Source organism: Myotis lucifugus, unplaced genomic scaffold (genome assembly GCF_000147115.1).
Source record: "Myotis lucifugus unplaced genomic scaffold, Myoluc2.0 scaffold_741, whole genome shotgun sequence".
In the NCBI taxonomy this organism is placed as follows: domain Eukaryota; kingdom Metazoa; phylum Chordata; class Mammalia; order Chiroptera; family Vespertilionidae; genus Myotis; species Myotis lucifugus.
This window is the reverse complement of record NW_005871789.1, coordinates 98807-119715: the sequence shown is the minus strand read 5'-3', so window position 1 is coordinate 119715 and position 20909 is coordinate 98807. Positions and strand designations below refer to the sequence as shown.

Genomic DNA, 20909 nt, shown 5'->3' with positions numbered 1-20909 from the left:
ATCCCCCCTCCTCCCACTCATGCACCGTCTCCCCCACTGTCAACATCACTCCCCGGAGCGGTACCTTTTAAAAATATATTTTCTTACTGATTTCAGAGGGGAAGGGAGAAGGAGAGAGAGAGAGAAACATCAATGATGAGAGGGAATCACCGATTGGCTGCCTCCTGCATGCCCCCCACTGGGGATCGAGCCTGCAACCTGGGCCTGTGCCCTTGACCAGAATCGAACCCTTCAGTCCACAGGCCGATGCTCTACCCACTGAGCCAAACTGGCTAGGGCCAGAGTGGCACTTTTTTTTTTTTTTTTAACCAAGAATGAACCTACATGGACACATCATAATCACCCAAATCCACAGTTTGCCTTGGGGCTCACTGCCGGTGTTTGTTGGAAATTCCATGGGTAGCGACATGTATCCATCATTATAATATCATACAGACTATTTTCCCTAAATACTCTCCGCCTATTCATCTCCCCCTCACCCCCACTATTGTTCATTTTAAAAATATTTCTAACACAATTTGGAGCAGAAAACATTGTGTCACAGCGACTCGGACCTCCCTGGGCTTTACAAGAGCGGACCGTTTGCAATGTTTATTTCAGATCTATTTTTAAGGAGGAAAACATGGCAGCCCCCGCCTAATCCCCTGGCCGGGCCCGCGCCTTTATTTTTACCCGAGCGGGAGCATAGCGTTCGTGCTCGGGCCTGGTCTCTGTGACCTCAGGTCTTCGGAGACCTGGCTCCCCGGGGCGGGCCGTGCAGCTCAGGCCCCTTCTCTCCAACAGCTGCCAGGGCCCACTCTCACCTCCCGGGGGCCTGGGGTGCGTGCACTCCCCACCCAGCCATGCCAATCACACGTTTTGGCAAAGGAAACAGCGGAGAGCAGTTTCTTTAGTGCCCACACCCCCCTTTCTCCGCGTTTAGATGTCAGATCATTACAGGCTGGAGGGGGGGGGGCTTCCTCTCGGGGCAGGGGCCGGAGGCTGCCTGCGCCCCAAGTGCCATTCCTGCCAGGTGCCGGCACTCATAACGGCTCCTGGGAGACCTGTCCGCGCTCGGGAAGGAGAGGGACCCTGAGACGTGCTTCATGGGCTGGGACCCCTCCCCCAGACCCCTCCGTCCATCTCCAGACCCCTCTGTCCATCCGCCCTTTCAAATATTTACTGATCAACTGCTATGTGTCAGGAGCCATGCTCAGCACTAAACAAAACAGACCCCCTCCCTACCTGCCTTCACAGCTTTCAGCCCAGTGTGTGTGTGGGGAGGGCAGCTGTCACACAAAAATTACATGGTTACCAACTGTGACCACTTCTGGGGATGAGGAGGAACTAGCCAGGTGAAAAGCGAGAGGAAGCAGCTGGTGCAAAGGCCCTGAGGTGGGAGGTGGGGGGGCCATCGGATGAACTGACCAATCAGAGGCCAGTGAGGTCGAGCGAGGACAGCAAGGCGGGGCAGCCCAGGTGAGCAGAGCCTGCGGCGGGGGCGGGGAGGGGGGCAGGGGAGAGTCTGTGCATCACTCTGGGGGAAACATCAAGAAGTTGGAGGGTCCACAGGGTGGGCGGGACAGGACTGGACCGCCTGGCCACTGAGTGGAGAAGGGGCTGGCAGCAGTGGCCTGGCGAGCAGGCGCCCCAGGGGTGGCCTGTCGGGTAGAAGTTGCTGATGACATTCCTGCCCATAAAACTGCTCAGGACCCCGGGGATCAGAATATCTTCTCCGCTGCTGAATAAGTGGGAAGTGGGGGGTGGCACGGCAGTGAAGCTGGGAGGAGCGAGAGGACAAAGGCAGAGAGAACGAGGCCTCGATTTCCTCCCCGAATCGGAAATGCCAGGAGAGGAGAAGGAGGCGGGCACGATATTGACTGAAACGCGGGGGATTGAAAAGGCCCTGTGTTCCCACTTGGGGCTCCGCTTCCCACAGACAGCCCGGGACCTTTGAAGTCGGGCGGGCCCAGTGGGGAGCGGGCTTCAGGCGGAGACAAGATGCTCAGGGGGCGGGGCGGGGGCCGGGCGGCCGGGCTCTAGGAGGCCTGCTCCAGCCCAAAGAAAGGCAAATCCAATGATAATGTACATCTGTTTCAGGGAATTTATAAGCTTTGAACATTTTTTATGGGCAGATAAGTGGGTCCTTTTCTTACCATAACTTAGGACTTCAAAGCTGAGTGTGTGGATAATGCAAATTGCTGAAATAGGAGATTTTCCCGAACAAAGAGGTTTCCAAAAAAGACGAGGAAGAAAAAGGGAGAAGGGGAGAGAGACAAAGGAGGCTAATTGATGCCATGTCTTTTATGTGCGCGACACAACCGGACGGACATTGATTTTTATGAAATAGGAAATGCACGGGCGGGGAGGAGGAGGCCAGGAGGCGGGAGTGGGGGCTGGGACCGGGGCCCGAAGGTCAGGCCAGGCTGTGGGTCAGCCCTGGGGACACGGTCCCCTCCTTTTCGGAGCCCTCACCCTTAAAGGGGAAGACAGACAAATGGACACAGGGGACACTTCTGAGCCAGCCAAGGCCCTGTTGGCCCAGGACCTGGTCCATCCGAGTGAGGCCCTAGGGGGCTGAGGGGCTGGGTGGAGCCCGGAGGCCTGGGGACTCAGGAAAACTCCTGCAGGCATGATCCTGGCAGGCGGGGGGCATGCTAGGTGGGGAGGCAGCTGGGTCAGGAGCCCTGCGTTCTGCCTCTGCTACCTGCTCACCGGCCCCCTGAGCTTTTCTGCCTCCCCTGCTCCCCCACCAGCAAGTAGCCTGTGAGCTCCTGGAGGGCAGGGACACAGTCAACACTCAATATGTGCCTGTTGAATGAATGAACAATTGAATGAATGATTGATTGAATGAATGAATGGCTGAATGAATGAATGATGGGATGGGATGAATGAATGAACGGCATGGAGGGTCAACCAGCTCTGTCTCTTCCCTATGTTCGTGTCTGCAGCGGAAGGTTCAGAAGGGAAGGGGAGGTAGGGAGGTGACCCAGTCTCCTTTCCACGCCCCCCCCCCCCCAACACACACACACTGATTAGATCCAGTTCCATCTGACCTGGGCCCTCCCAGACCAGCTTCCGTGGATGGCAGCATCCACCACCATCCCCGGCCCCTTGCCCCTCAGACACCCCATGGAACGTGGAACGCTCCGGAGGGCCCGAGGAGGCTTCCTGTCCCGTGGGCTGGCAGGGGGAAGGGGTTGGGGGGCTGGATTGGCCAGGGGCCAGGCAGGCCTTCCCAGGAGCAGGCAGCCCGGCGTCAGGTGCCCCTTGCCGGGGGCTGGCGGGCCGGTGGCTTCGGATGCAGGGCTTAGGGAAGAAGACAATTCCTGATAACACAGAAGAGGCGATTGGGCGAGTGAAGGCTCGTTGGGCTGGCTGGGAAAGGATCATTAACAGGCATCCGTTGTATTTTTAGAAGTTGTGCGGGGCGTGGGCGCGGGGCCACCTCAAACACAGTGACACCCCTGCCTGGTGCGGGCCGGTGGGAGCGTGGCAGGGGCTGCGGGAGGATGAAAGGTGTCCTCGCTGGGTGCTCTCCCTTCGCGACATCCCTTCGGAGACGATGCTTATCGCTGGTCCTTTCATCTCCGCTCCACTCGCATGTGGCTCCGCTGATTAAACCCCCTCCTGGTTGCAATCAGCGCCTGGGCCTGGCGGTCAGGTTTCCCCTGGAGGCAGAGGTGGCCTCGCTGGTCCCGTGGGGGAACTGCAACCACATCTACTCTGCTCGGCCGTGGGGGAGGGGCTGGGGGCTGACCTGGCCTCTCCCTGGGGCTGGCCCTTCTGGAAGGACCGGAGCCGGAGCCGGGATGCCTGGGAGGTGGCGCTGGACTGTTGTCTTCAGGGGATCGCGGCCAGGCCTGCTGACCTGGGCTGTGGCTGGGAGGGGGGCTCTCAGACCCCCTTCTTCTTTAAAAAATTCTTAAAAATATATTTTTATTGATTTCAGAGAGAGGGAGAGAGGGAGAGAAACATCAATGCTGAGAATCATGGATCGGCTGCCTTCTGCACGCCCCACACTGGGGATCGAGCCCAAAACCTGGGGATCGAACCCTGACCTCCTGGTCCAATAGGTCGACGCTCAACCACTGAGCCACACCGGCTAGGCTCAGACCCCCTCCTTCTTATAGAAGGCGGAAGAGACGGAGGAGAACCCTGAGGAGCCACCCCAGGCAGGGAGAAGGAGACCGGACGATGGAATCCTGGCTCCTCTGCCCCTGGCCGCGAGGCTGCACCAACCTGAGACCCTGTGATTGGCTGACTCGTTAGTCTCCCATTATGCCCATTGCACAGAGGGGAACACCGAGGCTCACTCGAGGCCGGAGAGCTGCCTGAACGTAGTGGGCAAGTGGGAAAGGAAGTGATGCTGTAGGGGGGCAGGTGCAGGAGTGAGGCCACAGCACTGCGCTGAGGGGCCGCCAGGCGCCCTAAGGACTGGGACCGTGTCTGTCCTGTTCGGGGTGGCGGACCCCATGCTGACACGGTGCCCGGATCTCAGTCGGCCTCGTAGGTGTTTGTGAGGGAAGGAGTGATCCGTGGAGGGTGGCGAGTGGACCACAGCTGGGGTGCCCAGCAGGTGGACAGCAGAGATTGCTATTGGTCTCCAACTCTCCCCCCACATGTGACGGGGCCACGTGGCTGGTCCTGGCCAATGGGCTGCGCGGGGCAGTGAGGGGCGGCTGATCCTGGCCAATGGGCTGCAGGTGGCAGTGAGGGGCGGCTGATCCTGGCCAATGGGCTGCAGGTGGCAGTGAGGGGGCGGCTGATCCTGGCCAATGGGCTGCAGGTGGCAGTGAGGGGCGGCTGATCCTGGCCAATGGGCTGCAGGTGGCAGTGAGGGGCGGCTGATCCTGGCCAATGGGCTGCAGGTGGCAGTGAGGGGCGGCTGATCCTGGCCAATGGGCTGCAGGTGGCAGCGAGGGGCGACTCTTCTTGGCCAATGGGCTGCACGGGGCAGTGACTGGGAGGAGGGATTTAGGAGCCTGAGCATGTCCCTCCAGCTTCGTCTGCCCCTGAAGCCAGGAGTACAGTCAGTGTCTGAGCGCTCAGCCCCCTCTCCCAGCTACGCGGGGGGTGGGGGGGATGGGGGTTGGGGGTGGGGGGGGAGGTGAGGGGTTGGGGGGGATGGAAGGGGGGTGGGGGGATGGAGGGGGTGGTAAGCGGGAACGTGTGTCAGGGCGAGGCCGGGCGAGGGGAGTGCAGTGTCGGATGTCCCCGCTCCCCGTCCCCGCTGCCTCAGTCCCTGGGCCTGTAAAATGGGGCTGCAGGCTCCAGGAGGGCGCCATAGGCTGCAGGAGTCGCAGGGCGTGAGGACTGGGACTCCTCCCTCCGGACTGTCGCTGGAGTGGAGAGCGACCCACGCAGGGACCACAGGGTGTGGCAGCCTCAGTGTCCCCTCCAGGCTGTGCCTCCTCACAGAGACGGCTCCAGGGCCGGTGTGCGATGAGCCGGAAGGGGCTGGACTCGTCCTGGAAATGTGTGAGCGGAGGAAGCTGTGCTGGCCAAGTCCTTGGGGGCACCGTGGCCAGCGAGGCCCGAACACACGTTCCAATGATAAGACGTGGTCACCGCACGGCCATGTTTTGTCCTGATGAGAGAAAAGCCTCAACTCCGCATGTTAAGCCAGAAAAGGGAGTTCGTTGCTGCCACCTTCAGGTACGGTTTGATCCAGGAGCTCCAGGTCATCGGACTCGGTGTTGGTCCCTTTCTGCCCCCACTTTGGGCTCTAGTCCCTCAGTCCCTCTCCGCCAGGTCCCTGGCCGTCCCAGTCGGTGCCCAGGATCGCTTCTCGGTGGCTCTGCTGGGCTCCTGTCCACCTTGCAGCCCATCGCTGCGGCCCGGAGAGTCCCTGACGCCACTCTGCCAGGTCTGAGTCCCACACGCAGCCCACGCCTGGGGCTGGAGTCAGCACCCCTGAACCAGATGAGGGTAGAGGAAGGGTGGGCACCCTAAAGTGAAGCTGCGGCCTCTGCCAGAAGAAGGGGAAGTGCATGCTGGGAGGCCCACCCAACCCATGGCGACTCCTGGCACCAAATGATCAGCCTGCCCGCCCCCCTCCACCCCTGCCTGCAGCCTCTACCCTTATCTCTGCACCCTCCTTGCCCGGATCCTAAAGGCCCCCCATCCCAGGACGCCTGGGGTCCTCCCGCCCCCGGAGGAGGGAAGGGGGGCAGCCACACTCTCTCATTAGTCTCTCCGACGTCTCTTGTCACCCATCAGGGGAACACGCAAGGCCTTTGATCACAGCACGAGGAGAGAGAGTATTAAAACGCAGCCTGTGAGCATCTGCCCAGCACCAGGCGGGGAGGCCGACCGCTGCCGCTTTCAAAGCAAAACCCTGGTTTCCAGGCTCCCGGCTTGCTTGTCTGAGGGCGGCTCAGGGGCCGCCTGCAGCTCGGCTTTAAATGGGCTAAGGAACCCTGAGGTTGGGGAGGCGTCCCCAAGGGGCTTGGGGGTGGGGGTTTCTGGGGGGGGAAGTCGAAGCCCAGACCTTGAGTCTCAGGAATCGGGGCTGTTGAAGCTGAATGGCCAGCAGGTCCTGTAGCCTTGCCTCCTGCCCCCCGCCTCACCCCACCCAGCCTCCAATCTCCCCTTCTGACCCTCAGAAGCGATTTGGGGGAGGCAGGGCACAGGGCCCACCTGCCCCAGGGGGTGCTGTGGGACAAGCAGCAGTGCTTTGTTGAGGGCCTTTCATCGGCCGGGCACCAGGACAGGCTGTGGCTATAATTCGGAGGGGGGGGGGGGGCAGATAAAAATGTGGGGAGGCTGTTCGGAAAGCATCACAAATTCCAGCGCGCACGAACCCTTCTGGGCGAGGGCCTGTCCAGCCACAGAGGTCAACCGCCCACGACCCCACCCTGCCAGCCACTCTTCCAGGTGACAAGGCCCGGCATGGGTGGTTCTGAGACCAAGGGGGCTGGGCAGGGGCGGGGAGTGGGCAGGGCAGGAGGTTGGATTTGCCAATAAGAGGGAGCTAGTGGCCCAGTCCGTGGCTCAGTGGGTGAGCAGCGACCTGTGAACCAGGAGGTCAAGGCTCAATTCCCAGTCAGGGCACATGCCCAGGTTGTGGGCTCCATCCCCAGTGTGGGGCCTGCAGGAGGCAGCTGATCCATGACATTGATGTTTCTATCTCTCCCTCTCCCTTCCTCTCTGAAATCAATAAAAATATATATTTTAAGATAAAAAAAATCTGTAAAAAAATTTTTAATGGTTAAAAATCCAAAATGTATATAGATACAAAACAATCTGCTTCCTCTGGGCGGCTAGACCGAAGTGTGGCCGCTTTCACTCACCCCAGCGTGTGGGATTCATCCTTTCATGCTGCACAGCACAGGCCGTTTTCAGGGCTGTATACTATTCCTCCGGCGGCTACTCCACACTGTGCTTATCCGTCTCCTGGTCGGTGGGCCTTGGGGTTGTTCCCAGTGGGGGCTGTGGTTGGACGTGGTCCTGCTGAGATTCTAGTCGGGGCTTTGGGGTGAGGTCCGCCCGTCTCTCTGTGGGGCACCTTCCTAGGAGTGGGCGTGCCGGGCCCTCCTAGAGCCCCCATGTCCAGCTTCAGGAGAGGGTGGCCGCGCTTTTCCCAAGTGGTTGTACCAATTCGCGCTCTAACGAGCAAGGAGGACTGCTCCCTTCTTTCCCTCCCGCTCCCCTCTCCCTTTTCCAACCCGCCCTTCACCCACAGTCTGCAGGGGGCTCCGGTGAGTCCAGGTGTGCGGCCAGGAGTCCCGTCCCCTCCCCCCGTCCAGTGAGCAGATGGATGGGGGTCCCCCTCCCCCGCACCATCTGGGTCCTCAGAAGCTGGGAGGTGGGGGGAGGTCTGGGGAGGATCGTGGCGCCCAAAGCCTCCCTCCCAGAAAGCGATGCGGTGGCGCTCTGGGCACCCAGCCCCCTCCTGTTGGAAAAAGAACCCTCCCCATAAGGAGGGGGTTTAAGCAAGCCCCCCTCCCCCCTTGGGAGCCAGCGGGTCGCACAGGGGGAGGCTGCGTGCCCCCGGGACTATTTTTATGCGTCCTATTTTGTTGGGGTTTCACCGGCTCCTCTCTGATCGCCGGGGAGGCGGAGGGGGTGGCAGCGCGGAGGCCTCCTTCCGCCCCTGGGGGGCCTCCCGGCTGCGGGGGGCAGAGGCTGGGGGAGCAGACACCCAGCGGGGAGGTCCCGAACTCCAAGTCCTGGTCGCCGGGGACCCCAGCCAACACGGGCAGTGGCGGGGTGGGGGAGGTTCAGGGGGCAGCGAAGCATCCGCGCCTTCCCAGCAAAGCTTTCCAACTTCCAGCGTTATTTCCAACCGCTTTGAACGGCTTTTCAAAGTCGTCTTTTCTCTTTCGGGAAAGGCTGGATCCCTGCGCTGTTTCATTCCCTCGCTCCGCTCCGCACCGCCCGCGGAGCCTCCAGGGCGGCAGCGCCCTCTGCCGGCCGCTTTTCAAACCTGAGGAACAGGTCCTCCTAGATGCCGCCTCCCTCCAGCAGCGCCAGATGCAAAGGGGGAAAGAAACATCTTTGTTACCTTAAGGGCAACGGAAATGACCAGTCAGCCTGTGAACCTCACCAGGAACGAGGAAATGCACAATAAGCCATGGCGTTTGCTGCTTGGTTGCTTGAAATAAGGAAACGGGAACATTACAAGCCCGTGGACCCAACCGGGGCCATGAAACCAAAAGGATACAATGACACCAATAGCCATAGCAGGGAGGGATACTATGTTGCAGGGACACGCTGACGACAGGCTGATACAATGTAACCACACTGTAATTTTTCATACTCGGGTACACGTTAATGGTGGAGACATTTCTCTAACTCTAAGATGACCCCCCATGTAAACTGCGGGCTCTGGCTGATCATGTGCCAGTGTAGTTTCATCAAATGGAACCCCTCAGGCGGGAATGTTGCTAATGGGGGAGGTTATGCATGTGGGGGGGCGGGGGTCAATGGGAAACCTCTGCACCTCTTCCTTAATTCTGCTGTGAACCGAAAACTGCTCTAAGAAAGTCTATTACATCTACAGAGCGGGTTACAAAGCCGTGTGCGACCTGTTCCTGTTGTAGGCTGGGCGAGCTGATCCTGGTTTCTGCGCTGGGGCGGGCTGGGGGCGGGGGGCTGCCCTGCCCAGGAAAGGACTTGTGGGTGCTCCCTGCATCCCCTCCAGATAAAAGCTTCACCGGACCCCGAGGGGGCCTCTGGGGTTGCAGAGAAGGGAGCATGTGAGGCCGGAGCTGCTGCGGCCATCTTGTCACCAGGAGGAGAGAGACGGCAAAGCCCAGGAAAGCAGAAGTGACACAGAGAAAGTGAAAGTGAGGAAGAGGGACTGGGTGACAAGGCTTCAAGCTGGTCTGCTCCCTCGTCAGGTTAACCGGCTTTCTGTCTCCTGACACTAAAGGGTCTGTGTGCCCTGAACTCAGCCTCCCCCCCACCCCCACCAGTGGGTTCACTTTGAGCTTCTTACTGGAGGAGGCACAGATGTGGCTTGTTAGGTGTCTCTCTGTTGGCACCTGGAACCTTCCTCTCAGCGGGCTCAGCCAGGATAGGGGCTGCCTCCTTTCTGGGCCCCGTCCTGGGTCCCCAGGGATGGGAGAGGTTCCTGCCTCAACAGTGCCTTTCTGCTTCCCCTCTGCCTACAGTTCTCCCCTCCCCAGGCTGCCGTGGCCGCCTCCTTAGCTTCCCAGGTGGCTCCCGCTACACCTCCTCCTCCGAGAAGCCCTCCCTGACCACTTGGCTGAGGGATTATTGTGTCTGTTCCACTTCGGGTCACATCGCTGTGATGTGGACACCCCGCTCTGTCCTGGAGCTGCCCTGTCTATGTGACCTTGAGGGAGTCCCCTCTCCAAGCCTCAGTTTCCCCACCTGTAAACAGACACAAGTGAACACACCTTAAAGCAGTGGTTCTCAACCTGTGGGTTGCGACCCCTTTGGCGGTCGAACGACCCTTTCACAGGGGTCGCCTAAATACATCCTGCATATCAGATATTTACATGACGATTATAACAGTAGCAACATTACAGTTATGAAGTAGCAACAAATAATTTTATGGTTGGGTCAGAACATGAGGAACTGTATTAAAGGGTCACGGCATTAGGAAGGTTGAGAACCACTGCCTTAAAGGGTGCCTCAGGGTGAGAGGGCCAAGGACATCCCAGCCCTCTCCTCGGCTCCCTGCATTTCCTGCTCCGCTCATCGTTGGCTGTGTGACCTCGGGCAAGTCACTTAACCTCCCTGGGTGTCTGTGTCCTGCCTGTTAAATGGGATAAGGACTCCTCCCAGGCAGAGCTGGACGGGCAGTGGCAAGGGGAGCCCTGGGCACCCAGCACAGAGGCGGCCACTGACATGCCGTTTCCCACGGTGGCTTGGGGGAGGCGTCCCAGGCACAGGTCTCAGGGCATGTCTAACCCCCCCACCCCGGGGGGCCACAGGGCAGGAGGGAGAGGCTGCTGGAGCAGGCTGCTGTCTGAAGGAGCCCCCAGCCCCTGGGGAGAGGGCCCAGAGGGGCTGCCAGGTGGGAGTGAGCTGGCCTGGGCTGCTAGCTGCAGGTTCCTGGCCCTGGGGTGGGGCAGGTGTGTGGGAGGGGCCTAAGTGTGTGGGAGGAGCCTATGTGTGGGGGAGGGGCTTAGGTGTGTGGGAGGGGCCCAAGTGTGTGGGCGGAGCCTAGGTGTGTGTGTGGGGGGTGGGCCTGGGAGGCAGGAAGACAGGGCGAAGACAGGCCGAGCAGATGCTGCTCCTCAGGCACCTCCGCGTCAGGTTAACTTGCCTACATCGCGGGCCTCCTGCTTGCACCTGCGCAGACAGGAATCACTTGTGAAGAAGGGGAGGGAGCTTGTCACCTGCAGATTCTAACTCAGTGGGTCCGGGTGGGGCCTGACATTGGGCATTGCTGACCAGCTCCCGGAGAGGCTGATGGTTCTGATGCCAGGCCCATGCGGAAGGCTCCCTGGAGGAGGAGGCACGAGGAGCGGAAGGACTTGTTCCAGGACCTAAGAAGTGCGGGGGTCCTTGACTTCTCCAGCAACAGGGAGCCGCCGGGAGGAGCTGCCAGGAGGAGACGGCCCTTGTGGATCCCCCCCAGGCCCTCGGACGCCTGTGAGGGAGGAAGACCGTGGCCAGAAGCCCCGGAGACCGACGGGCCACCGCTGCCAAACACCTGGGAGGGCGGCACCGAGTGCCAGCAGGAGAGGCAGGTGGGCAGCCCCTTTAGGAAACCTGGTGAGCCCATTCCCTGCGCACAAAGTGGGAGCCAGCCCCGCTTAGGGGTCCTGATGGTGAGCTCCCTGACATGCTTTTGTAGGTCCCCTCCACCCCGTTATTAGGTTTTAAAAAAACCTCTCTCTACCGCACACATGCACCGAATATGTGTGATTTTGAGGTGCACACGACCCCCGCATCCGGCTTCCCCCTCTCCACTGGCCTGGTCCGAGGCTGACTTCCTTTGGAGAGAGTCGGCTCTCACGGTGCAAGGTGCCTGGCCCCAGCCCCCCCCCCCAAACCCCCACTTTGCCAGGACCTCCCTGTGGAAGAACTTAGGCCACGGGGTGTGTATCCAGACCCCAAACCCGCAGTGCAGATTCTAGAAGATTTCCCACCCCCACCGGTGCCCCATTAGACTCACGTGTCCTTCGTTCGTTGTCTCTCTGCACCCAGTGGGCTGATGCCACGCGGACCCTGACATCCGGGGCCAACTCTTAGCTCGCCCAGCTGGCTGCCCGAATCTTCTACTAAACCCCCCCTCCCCAACCCCTGTTGGGCTTTCTTTCTTTTTAAAAAATATATTTTTATTGAGTACAGAGAGGAAGGGAGAGGGAGAGACAGAAACATCCATGATGAGAGAGAATCATGGGTCGGCTGCCTCCTGCACGCCCCCTACTGGGGATCGAGCCTGCAACCTGGGCATGTGCCCTGATTGGGAATCGAACCCTAACCTCCCGGGTTCACAGATTGACGCTCCATCACTGAGCCACGCCGCCGGGGGCTGGGTTTGTGGTTTTGAGATCAAGTGAGCCTGGCATCTAAGGGACACAGGACACAGCAGAGGCTTCCAAGAACTCCGGAGGGGGGCGGGGGGCGGGGGCTCAGCTGGACACAGCTGGGGAGTGGAGGACGACAAGTGGCCCCACGTGGCTATTCCATCCAAGAGGCGCCCCAGCAGCCCGCAGAGCCATGGCGATCCCAGGTCTGCAGCTCGGCTCAGCTCAGATACTCGCGGACCGCCAGCTCCTTGAGGGTGAGGCCCCGCGGGCCGGGCTTGCGCAGCTGGCTGGCCTCCAGCCGCTCCTGCAGCGACACGAAGTCCTTGCCCAGCGCGTAGGCCAGGCGCACCATGGCGTCCAGCAGCGGCGCGTAGTAGCGGTGGCCCTCCCGCGCCCGCAGCCGCTCCAGCGCCCGCTCGCCCGCCGCGAACGCCTCCAGGGGGCGCTCGAGCTCGCGGTGGCACACGAGCGCGGCGCACAGGGCGGGCACCACGGCGGCGGGGCAGTGGCCGGTGAGCTTCTCCTGCAGCGGCAGCACGCGGCCCAGCAGCTCCAGCGCCCGCACGTACTGGCCGGCGCGCAGGCAGCCGAAGGCCTCGCGCAGCTCGGGCCGCGTCAGGAAGTCGATGAACTCGCGCGAGCGGCGCACGCAGCGGATGGCGTGCAGCTGGCGCAGGTAGTCGCGGAAGGCCCGCGTGCGCGCCGCGATCAGCCCGGGCGCCAGGTTCCCCAGCAGGTGCTTCTTGGGGAAGGCCACGTCCTCGATCTCCTCCGGGAACGCCCGCGCCAGGCCGCGCTGCAGCGTCTCGAAGTCGGAGTAGCGCCGCTCCAGGACGGCCTTGGTGCTGTCGAAGCTGCCCGTCTGGATGACCACGATTTGGTACATCTGGGGGGAGGGGGGGGAGAGAGAGAGAGAGAGAGAGAGAGAGAGAGAGAGAGAGAGGAGATGGCTTTGGAGCGCATCCCAAGGAGGGTTTGCACTGCCAGAGCAAGCCTGGCGACGGGAAGAATGATGATTGGGATTTAAAGCACACCCTGAAAATGCGCTTTTTTTTTTTTTATAATATGTTCATCTTCAACCCGAGCAGCGGTTCTCAACCTGTGGGTCGCGACCCCTTTGCGGGTCGAACGACCCTTTCACAGGGGTCGCCTAAGACCATCGGAAAACGCATATATAATTACATATTGTTTTTGTGATGAATCACTATGCTTTCATTATGTTCAATTTGTAACAATGAAAATACATCCTGCATATCAGATATTTACGTGACGATTCATAACAGTAGCAAAATTACAGTTAGGAAGTAGCCACGAAAATAATTTTATGGTTGGGGGTCACCACAACATGAGGAACTGTATTAAAGGGTCTCGGAATTAGGAAGGTTGAGAACCACTGTTTTAGAAAGAGTAGAAGAGAGAGGGAAAGACAGACAGAAACATCCATGTTGATTGGGTGCCTTCTGCACGCGCCTGGAAGGAGCTGCCCCAGAGGTGAGGCCCTTCTGGGGTCAGTAAGGTCTCCCCCAACACAGGCTGATGCCCACTGGGACAGAGCAGCTCCCCCCGCCAGAGCTGTCCCACCAGGAACTTTTTTTAAAAATCCTCACTGGAGGATATTTTTCCCATTGATTTTTAGAGAGAGTGGGAAGGAGGGAGAGAGAGAGAAACATCGATGTGAGAGAGACACATCAGCTGGTTGCCTCCTATCTGTGCCCTGATCGAACCTGCAACCCACGCACGTGCCTTTGACTGGGAATCAAACCCGAGACCTTCCAGTGCTCAGGCCGATGCTCCGCCCGCGGAGCCACACTGGCTCGGGCACGATCGCCTTCTCTTTACCGCAGGGCCTGGCTTTCCTATTGGAGGCTTTTTCCTAGAGATGCATCTATTTCGTGTTTTCCAAGAAGTGACCCCTTTTAAAGGAAACTCCTAGGTAAGTGACAATGTCACTGATACAGGGATGTGGCAACACGGCGCGGGGACACAGACGCCCAACCCCAGGTCACGTGGGACAAAGGGCTCGTTCCTCATGGGGATCGGGGGCCGTGGCTCACAGGCCTCCGGGCCTCACGCAGCTGGCACAGTGCCCAGCGCGCCATCTTGCTCGTTGGCCCTGTTCCCCGGCATCTCCCCCAGCAGAACTGCGGGTGAGTGTGTGTGAGCCCTTCCAGGCTGGGGGAGCCGAGGCCCGCGGCCCCGGCCCCGGTGCTTACCACAAACCTGGACAGCTTCTCCTGCTCGATGCGGGCCGAGGCGATCTCGAAGAGCAGCTTCACGGGCTTCCAGCTGCCCTTCTCGCCCCGCCAGTACTCCTGCAGCTCCCGCGTGGTCATGCCGGAGTGGGCGCTCGGGCTGCCGGCCGCGTCTGCAAGAACAGCACCCTGAGGCCTTGGACCAGGCCCGTGCACGTGGGGGCCAGGCCTGGGGGGGGGGTGTCCCTGGGTCTGCCTGGGTCTGCCTGGATGGGACATGGGGTTCCCAGAAGAGCTGTGACTCCCCCCGCCCCCATCCGACCAAGAACGGGGCGAGCCGGGCATCAGCCCGACCCTGAGCCCCCCTGGCTGAACGCATCCTGCCCTGGACGGACGACCTGAAGTGGCCCCTCCTCCCCAGGCGGCTCTGGTTGCAAAATGCAATGTGTGTCGTGTGTCACAGGCTCCACTCCGGCCTGCAGGTGGGCCCCTGCGGCCCGGCTCCGTGTCCCCTGCAGGATGAGCCGAGCTAAGGGAGGTGCCCTGCTGTCTCCTGGCTTCTGCTGAGGTGCCCACATGTGTGTTTCAACGTCTTCCCACCTCCGTCCCCCCGACCACGCCCCGTGCCTCCGCTCACCCGAGTCCCCTTCAGGTCCTGGAGGCGGGAGGCCAGGGCCGGCGGCGGGCGCTTCCTGCCTGGCCCCTGCGGCGCTCGGGGCCATGAGTCCTGCCCACCCTGGGCTCCCGGGGTGCTGGGCACTTGCCATGCTCCGGGCTGCCAGGGGGACAAGAGAGAACAGTGAGAGCCCCTCGGGGTGGGGCCCTGGTGGGTCATGGGAGGCCTAGGCCCGTCTCATGGTCCCCCTGCTGGGCCTCTGCTGCCCATCCAGCTGTCTGCCCACTGCCGGATGCCAAACCAGGGCCCAAGGCCGAGCTGTCCTTCCTTTTTGTTAGGATTCTCATGTTACCCATTGCTCTGAATTTCTTATTTTATTTATTTTTTTCAATATATTTTTATTGATTTCAGAGAGGAAGGGAGAGGGAGAGAGAGAGAACCATCAATGATGAAAGAGAATCACTGATCGGCTGCCTCCTGCACGCCCCCTACTGGGGATGGAGCCCGCAACCCGGGCCTGTGCCCTGACCGGGAATCGAACCTGCAACCCTTTGGTGCCCAGGACGACACTCCAACCAACTGAGCCACACCGGCCAGGGCCACCGACCACTTCTTCCCCACTTCCTAGTCCCCCAGGTTCTCACACCCACTGTCTTATTCACTGCCCCCCAAACCTGTCGGGACTCCCAGGAACAGGGGAGGGTTGGCCCAAGGTCCCATGGCTGGGGAGCGTGTGAGGCCCTGGCTGAGCCTCTGCCCGCAGCACCGCTCCCTCCCTCCGCGGGAATCTGGGGCGGAGGAGGAGCGTGGGACCTCCGCTTTATGGTGAAGGAACCGAGACTTCAGAGCAGTTGGTGGTGGGCAGGGCCTGAGGTAGGACAGAAGGCGGCCTGTCTGCCTTCAGGGTCCCCTCCACCTGCTCGGGAAGGGAGGCAGCAGGAGGCAGCGGGGTGCCTGGGTTTGGTTTATGGCAGTGGTTCTCAACCTTCCTAATGCCGCGGCCCTTTAATACAGTTCCTCATGTTGTAGTGACCCCCAACCATAAAATTATTTTCGTGGCTGCTTCATCACTGTAATGTTGCTACTGTTATGAATCGTAACATAAATATCTGATATGCAGGATGTATTTTCATTGTTACAAATTGAACATAATGAAAGCATAGTGATTCATCACAAAAACAATATGTAATTCTAGATGTGTTTTCCGATGGTCTTAGGCGACCCCTGTGAAAGGGTCGTTCGACCCCCAAAGGGGTCGCCACCCACAGGTTGAGAACCGCTGGTTTATGCAGTAACCCCTGTGAATGAGCTGAGTGAACGAGATTACCGGGTGCCTGGCACGTTCCTTACCTTCTCTGTGCCTCAATTTCCTTTATACAAACAGCACCCACTCCCTGAGGCTGGAGTCCATGGGCAGCATCCGCTCAGGCCCCCCTGGCCGCCCCCCCCCCCCCCGCACTGTCTAACAGTCCCTCTCATTATCTGACAGGCAATAGATGCTTCGAGAACTAATTGAGAAATAACTCTTAATCAAGGTAGAAGTTGGAGCAGCATTGTAAACGTCTAAGGCAGATTAGAAAAAGGGACAAGGAACACATTAGCAGGGATTCAGAACACGAAGGTGCAGGTGGCCTGGGTCTGCGGGTGGGTCCCGGGGTGGGGCTGGGCTTGAGCTCTGGCCTGTCCGACTCCAGGCCTGGTCTGCACCCTGTGCTCCTGTGGCCTGGACGGGGGCGGGGGGGGGGGCCACGCTGCTGGAACTGTCCCCGCTGCCATCGCCGCCTCCTCGGGGGAGGGGTGCTGGGGGCTCGGAGAAAGCAGACTCCCTGGCACTTCCGAAGGAACTGAGGCGGCGGAGGGTTGAGGAGCGGCTCCCTGGGCTGTCCCAAGGCGCACCGAGGCTGCCACCTACCCCTCTCGGGCCCCCCCTTCCCCCTACAGGTACTGAGGGTGGGTCCCGGGCTGCCCGGCTCAGGCCCCCGGGGGGCAGAGGGGTACCAAGCGTGGGATCCGACACTGACCTCTGACCTGCGGCTTCTGGCCCCGTGCGTGTCCAGGGGTCCGGGAGGGGTGTCATGGGGCCCCCTTCAGCTCTGCATTCGGGCTCCGGGCCGTGACTTTGCTAAGTTCCCCGTTTGAAAACAGGAACTAGGCTGTGCGGCCTGCTCCGGGCGCCCCAGCCCATTGGCTGCTGAGGAGGGGCTAGTGGGGCGCCGGGCAGGGGAGCAGAAACCCCTGCGGGTTAGAGCGGGGCCTCGCCGCCCACAGCCTTGCAGAGGCCTGGCTCTCCTCCCGAGTCCCACACAAACACTGGCCTTCGAACCTTAGCTCCCAAAGCTCTTTTATTTTAAAATCCTCACCGGAGGATATTTTTCCATTGATTCTTAGGGAGAGTGGAAAGGAGGGGGAGAGACAGAGAGAAACATCGGCGTGAGAGAAACACATCGATTGGTTGCCTCCTGCACCAGCCCTGACCGGGACCCGGGCTGGGGAGGAGTCTGCAACCCAGGTACATATCCTTGACGGGAATCAAACCCGGGTCCCTTTGGTCCTCAGGACGAGGCTCTATCCACTGAGCCACACCGGCCAGGGCTCCCAAACCTTCTTCGTGTTTGCTGTGCTATCCTATGAGCTAGGCATTGACAGATGGGGAAACTGAGGCTAGGAGCACAGAGCTGGTGGGACCAGCTCTTGGAGTCCAGGTGGCTCTTCTAGAATTCAAACTGCCTGGGCCCTCTCGGCTTCTCCCGGCATTCGGGGTAATCCAGACCCCTCCTGCGCCTGGCTCCCTCCCCCGCACCCTGCGTGTGGTCCCCCTGCGAGCATCACTTACACTCAGCAGTGTGGGCACTGCCTTCTGGCCTCAAACACGCCCAGCCCTCCCCTGGCACCTCCTGCAGCCGCGATGCCCTCTCCTGCTTCCTCTGCGACTCGCTCTCATTTTCAGCGTGCGGCGTGCTTGTCTCGCCCTTGGCGGCCGCCCCTGGCCCCTCTGTCCGGACCTGCATTGTTTGCCTATGTGTTTGCTTTTTCATTGCTGGTCTCCCACGCCCGGATGGCGGGACTCCGTGTTGGCGGTCTGTCCCTACAGCAGTACCTGCCAGGGTGCTGGGTCGTTGCTGTGTGCATGAAGGAATGAGCACTTGCGCAAATGAATGAATGAATGAATGAATGAATGAGTGGGTGGGTGATGCAGAGGGTGGCGATCGGGGCTGGGCTCCAGCTCAGCCCTGACTCACTGGGTGCCCGGGGGGAGCCGCCGCCCCTCTCTGCGTGTCAGCTTCCGGAATTGCAACATGAGGTAATTGAGGATCCTCCTCGCGACGTTGAGCAAGCAACGGGAAACGGTACACTGCTGCTCCCCACGCCCCAGGCGTTCCACAGTTGGGAACCCCAACACTCACACACTTTTTTGGGGGATACATGCAACAAGAATTGATCACTGACAGCTGCGCCTCCACAGGCCTGGCATCGAAAACCCGAGCCAGCGAGGTGTGGGTAGTCGTGTCAGCTTTATGTCTCCTCACTGGGCATGCACACCTAAGCCTTTGAAAAATCCTAGTGGTTTTTCCACCGTCTGACCCAGCAGTTCCCCGCCCAGGTATTTATCCAAAGAAAATGAAAACATGAACTCAAAAGGATACCATGTCTATATGGGTGAGAGACTGACACCCAAGACAGCAAATAAGAAAGTCCATGGCGTGCGGTGTGCGGATAACCGCTATGGAGAAAAACACAAAATCAGCCAGGGAGAGAGGGAGCCATGTAAGTGTCTAGAGGAAGAGCATTCCAGGCAGAGAACAGCGAATGCAAAGGCCAGCGGTGGTGGCGCATCTGGCACAGCCCAGGAGCAGCAGGCGGCCAGTGTGGCCGCACAGAGTGAATGAGGGTGAGCGTGAGGAGGGGGCTCCCCGAGGGCGCGGGGTGCAAACAGCAATCCTAAAGCCCCTCCTTGGCTTTTACTCTGAAAGGGGGAGTCCCTGGAAGGATTGACGCAGAGGAGCGACGCATACCCAGGCTTTTATTTTTAAACAGGTTCGCATTGCTGCTGTTGGAAGCCTGGCCAATGGCTAGGACCTCCTGCTGTCGCCCAGGTAAGAGATGCCAGGGCTTGGGACCCCGGTGGGCATGGAGGTCTGGCAAGAAGCGGCTGCGTTCTGGGTGTATTTTGCAGGTCAAGCTGGAAAACTTCCTCCCAGGTGGGCTGTGGGGGATGAAAGATGAGTTGGCAAAGTTTTCCAGTTGCTCTCTCAATTCCCTCCTCCCCCATTATATTTTTATTGATTTCAAAGAGGAAGGGAGAAGGAGAGAGAGAAACACCAGCGATGAGAGAATCATGCATTGGCTGTCTCCTGCACGCCCCACGTCGGGGATGGAGCCGGCCTGTGTCCTGACGGGGAACCGAACCGGGACCTCCTGGTTCATAGGTCGATGCTCAACCACTGAGCCACACTGGCCGGGCCCCTGTCAGTTTTCTTAAGCAATTTCCTATTGTGGGGCATTTAGGAGGCTTCTAGCTTGTCGCTGGGGTAGTTTCCGTCCTTCTAATGCAGCATTTCCCAACCCCAACCTACTGAGTGCTACCCGTGAGGAATTCGCCTGGAGGCAGTGTGTGTGTGTGTGTGTGTGTGTGTGTGTGTGTGTGTGTGTTGATTAGAGCCTGAACTTTGGCACCAGGTGCCTGGGGGTGAATCCCAGCTCTGCTGTCACTACTTGGGTAGATTAATTCATTTTTCTGTGCCTCTGTTTCTTCATTGATAAGTTAGGGGTAATGATAGCCAATGCCCGGAGATGGGATTAACTGAGTTGGTGTGTGTGAAGCCCGGCCCATAATAACTATGTGAATGTCAGTCTTTTTCTTTCAATCGACTTTAGATTTTAACGTCTCCAAACACAAGTATTTTAAGAGGAACGCTTATATTCACGCCTGGACTGGAGAACCGGTGGCGCTGGCTGGGGACAGTAGGACGTCCTGGGCAGTGTCAGGTGTGCGAGCCCTGTCAGTACCGCCCCGGGACCCTCGCCTCCACGCACACAGCAGGACAGAAAGAATCACGAGAAAAGAGGGCGCAGCTGCCATGGAACCCACCGCACTCTCCAAAGCGCTGTTCCGGCCTTCACAATACCAAGGCTGGCTGACCCCTCCCTCCGAGGGCGCTGTACTCTGTCACCCACAGCTTTCCTGGCTTCTGTTTCACAGGGGTGTGTGTGTGTGTGAGAGAGGGGGGGGGGAGGGAGAAGGGGGGCTTGTCCTGGGAGACGCTCTGGTTCCCTTCAGTTGAAAGGTGGCCCAGAAAGGGGGACACACACGGCCAGGGCCACGCAGCCAGGTGGCCCAGCCCTGCAGGCAGCGGGCAAGACTCAGCAGACCTGGGGAGGTGGGCGCAGCGGAGATGGAGGCGCTGGACAGGAGGGGCGTGGTCGGCGCGGGGATGGGCGGGGGCGAGCGCGGGGAGGGGCGTGGTCAGCGCGCAGGAGGGCGTGGTCTGCGCGCTGGTGGGCGTGGCGAGCGTGGGCAGGGGGCGTGGCGGGCCCGACGTGGGTTGGGCTGAGTGCAGGAGGCTTGGGATCCTTCAGACGTGATTAGAGGAGGAATCGGGGCGCCCCCCTCCCCGAGCTGCGTGCTCCACGGCCCGGTGCCGGGAGAGGGCGGGCGCCGAGGGTCTCGCCCGCAGGACTCAGACGCCGGCTCCTGAGCCCTTCTGGCCACCGCGGGGCTGAGGAAGGGCTGCCTCGGTTTTCCCTGGGGGGTCCCGGGATCTGAATGGAAGGTAGGTAGCTGGACAGGGGGCATCCGGAGGTTGGGGAGCCCCCTGGCGGGCTGTGACTCCAGGAGAAGAGGGGGCTTGGGGACACGGATAGAACTTCTGGGCCCTGAGAGCCTTTGAGGTCCAGAGAGAGGCTGTGATCTGGGGGCGGGGTCTGTGTGTATGTGTGTGTGTGTGTGGGGAGCCCCTGGGATGCGAAGTCCTGAGGCTCAGGCGGCCTGGACATGAGGAGGCCAGGCTTCAGGTCCCAGCGGGGGCTCCTCGCTCCTCTCTGCCGGCCTCAATTTCCCCATCTGTTCCATGCCTGCCTGTGAGTGGGGGGTGCCTTGAGAGAGTGCCCGGACGATCCTTGCTGCGGGCAATTGGAAGCAGTGGAGGTCCCTTAGGGAGAGAGTGA

At 60.2% G+C, this 20909-nt stretch overlaps 2 protein-coding genes across 5 annotated transcripts in view; one reads left to right on the top strand and one right to left on the bottom strand.

Annotated features, from left to right (window-relative positions):
• Positions 1-11824: 11824 nt before the first annotated feature.
• Positions 11825-17077, bottom strand: SNX20 (sorting nexin 20). Its single transcript, XM_014448010.2, has 4 exons — positions 16766-17077; positions 14766-14903; positions 14150-14301; positions 11825-12822 (listed from the first exon to the last, which is right to left on the bottom strand). The coding sequence occupies exons 2-4, from the start codon at positions 14893-14895 to the stop codon at positions 12154-12156; spliced, it is 951 nt and encodes a 316-aa protein (XP_014303496.1). The 5' UTR covers positions 14896-14903; positions 16766-17077; the 3' UTR covers positions 11825-12153.
• Positions 17078-20338: 3261 nt separating this feature from the next.
• Positions 20339-20909, top strand: part of NOD2 (nucleotide binding oligomerization domain containing 2) — a 23831-nt gene continuing 23260 nt past the window's right edge. For all 4 annotated transcript variants that reach the window (XM_023746848.1, XM_023746847.1, XM_014448007.2 and 1 more), the window contains exon 1: positions 20339-20515. In XM_023746848.1, the coding sequence (XP_023602616.1) occupies positions 20509-20515 (7 nt within the window). In that variant the 5' untranslated portion in view covers positions 20339-20508. The remainder of the gene's footprint in view (positions 20516-20909) is intronic.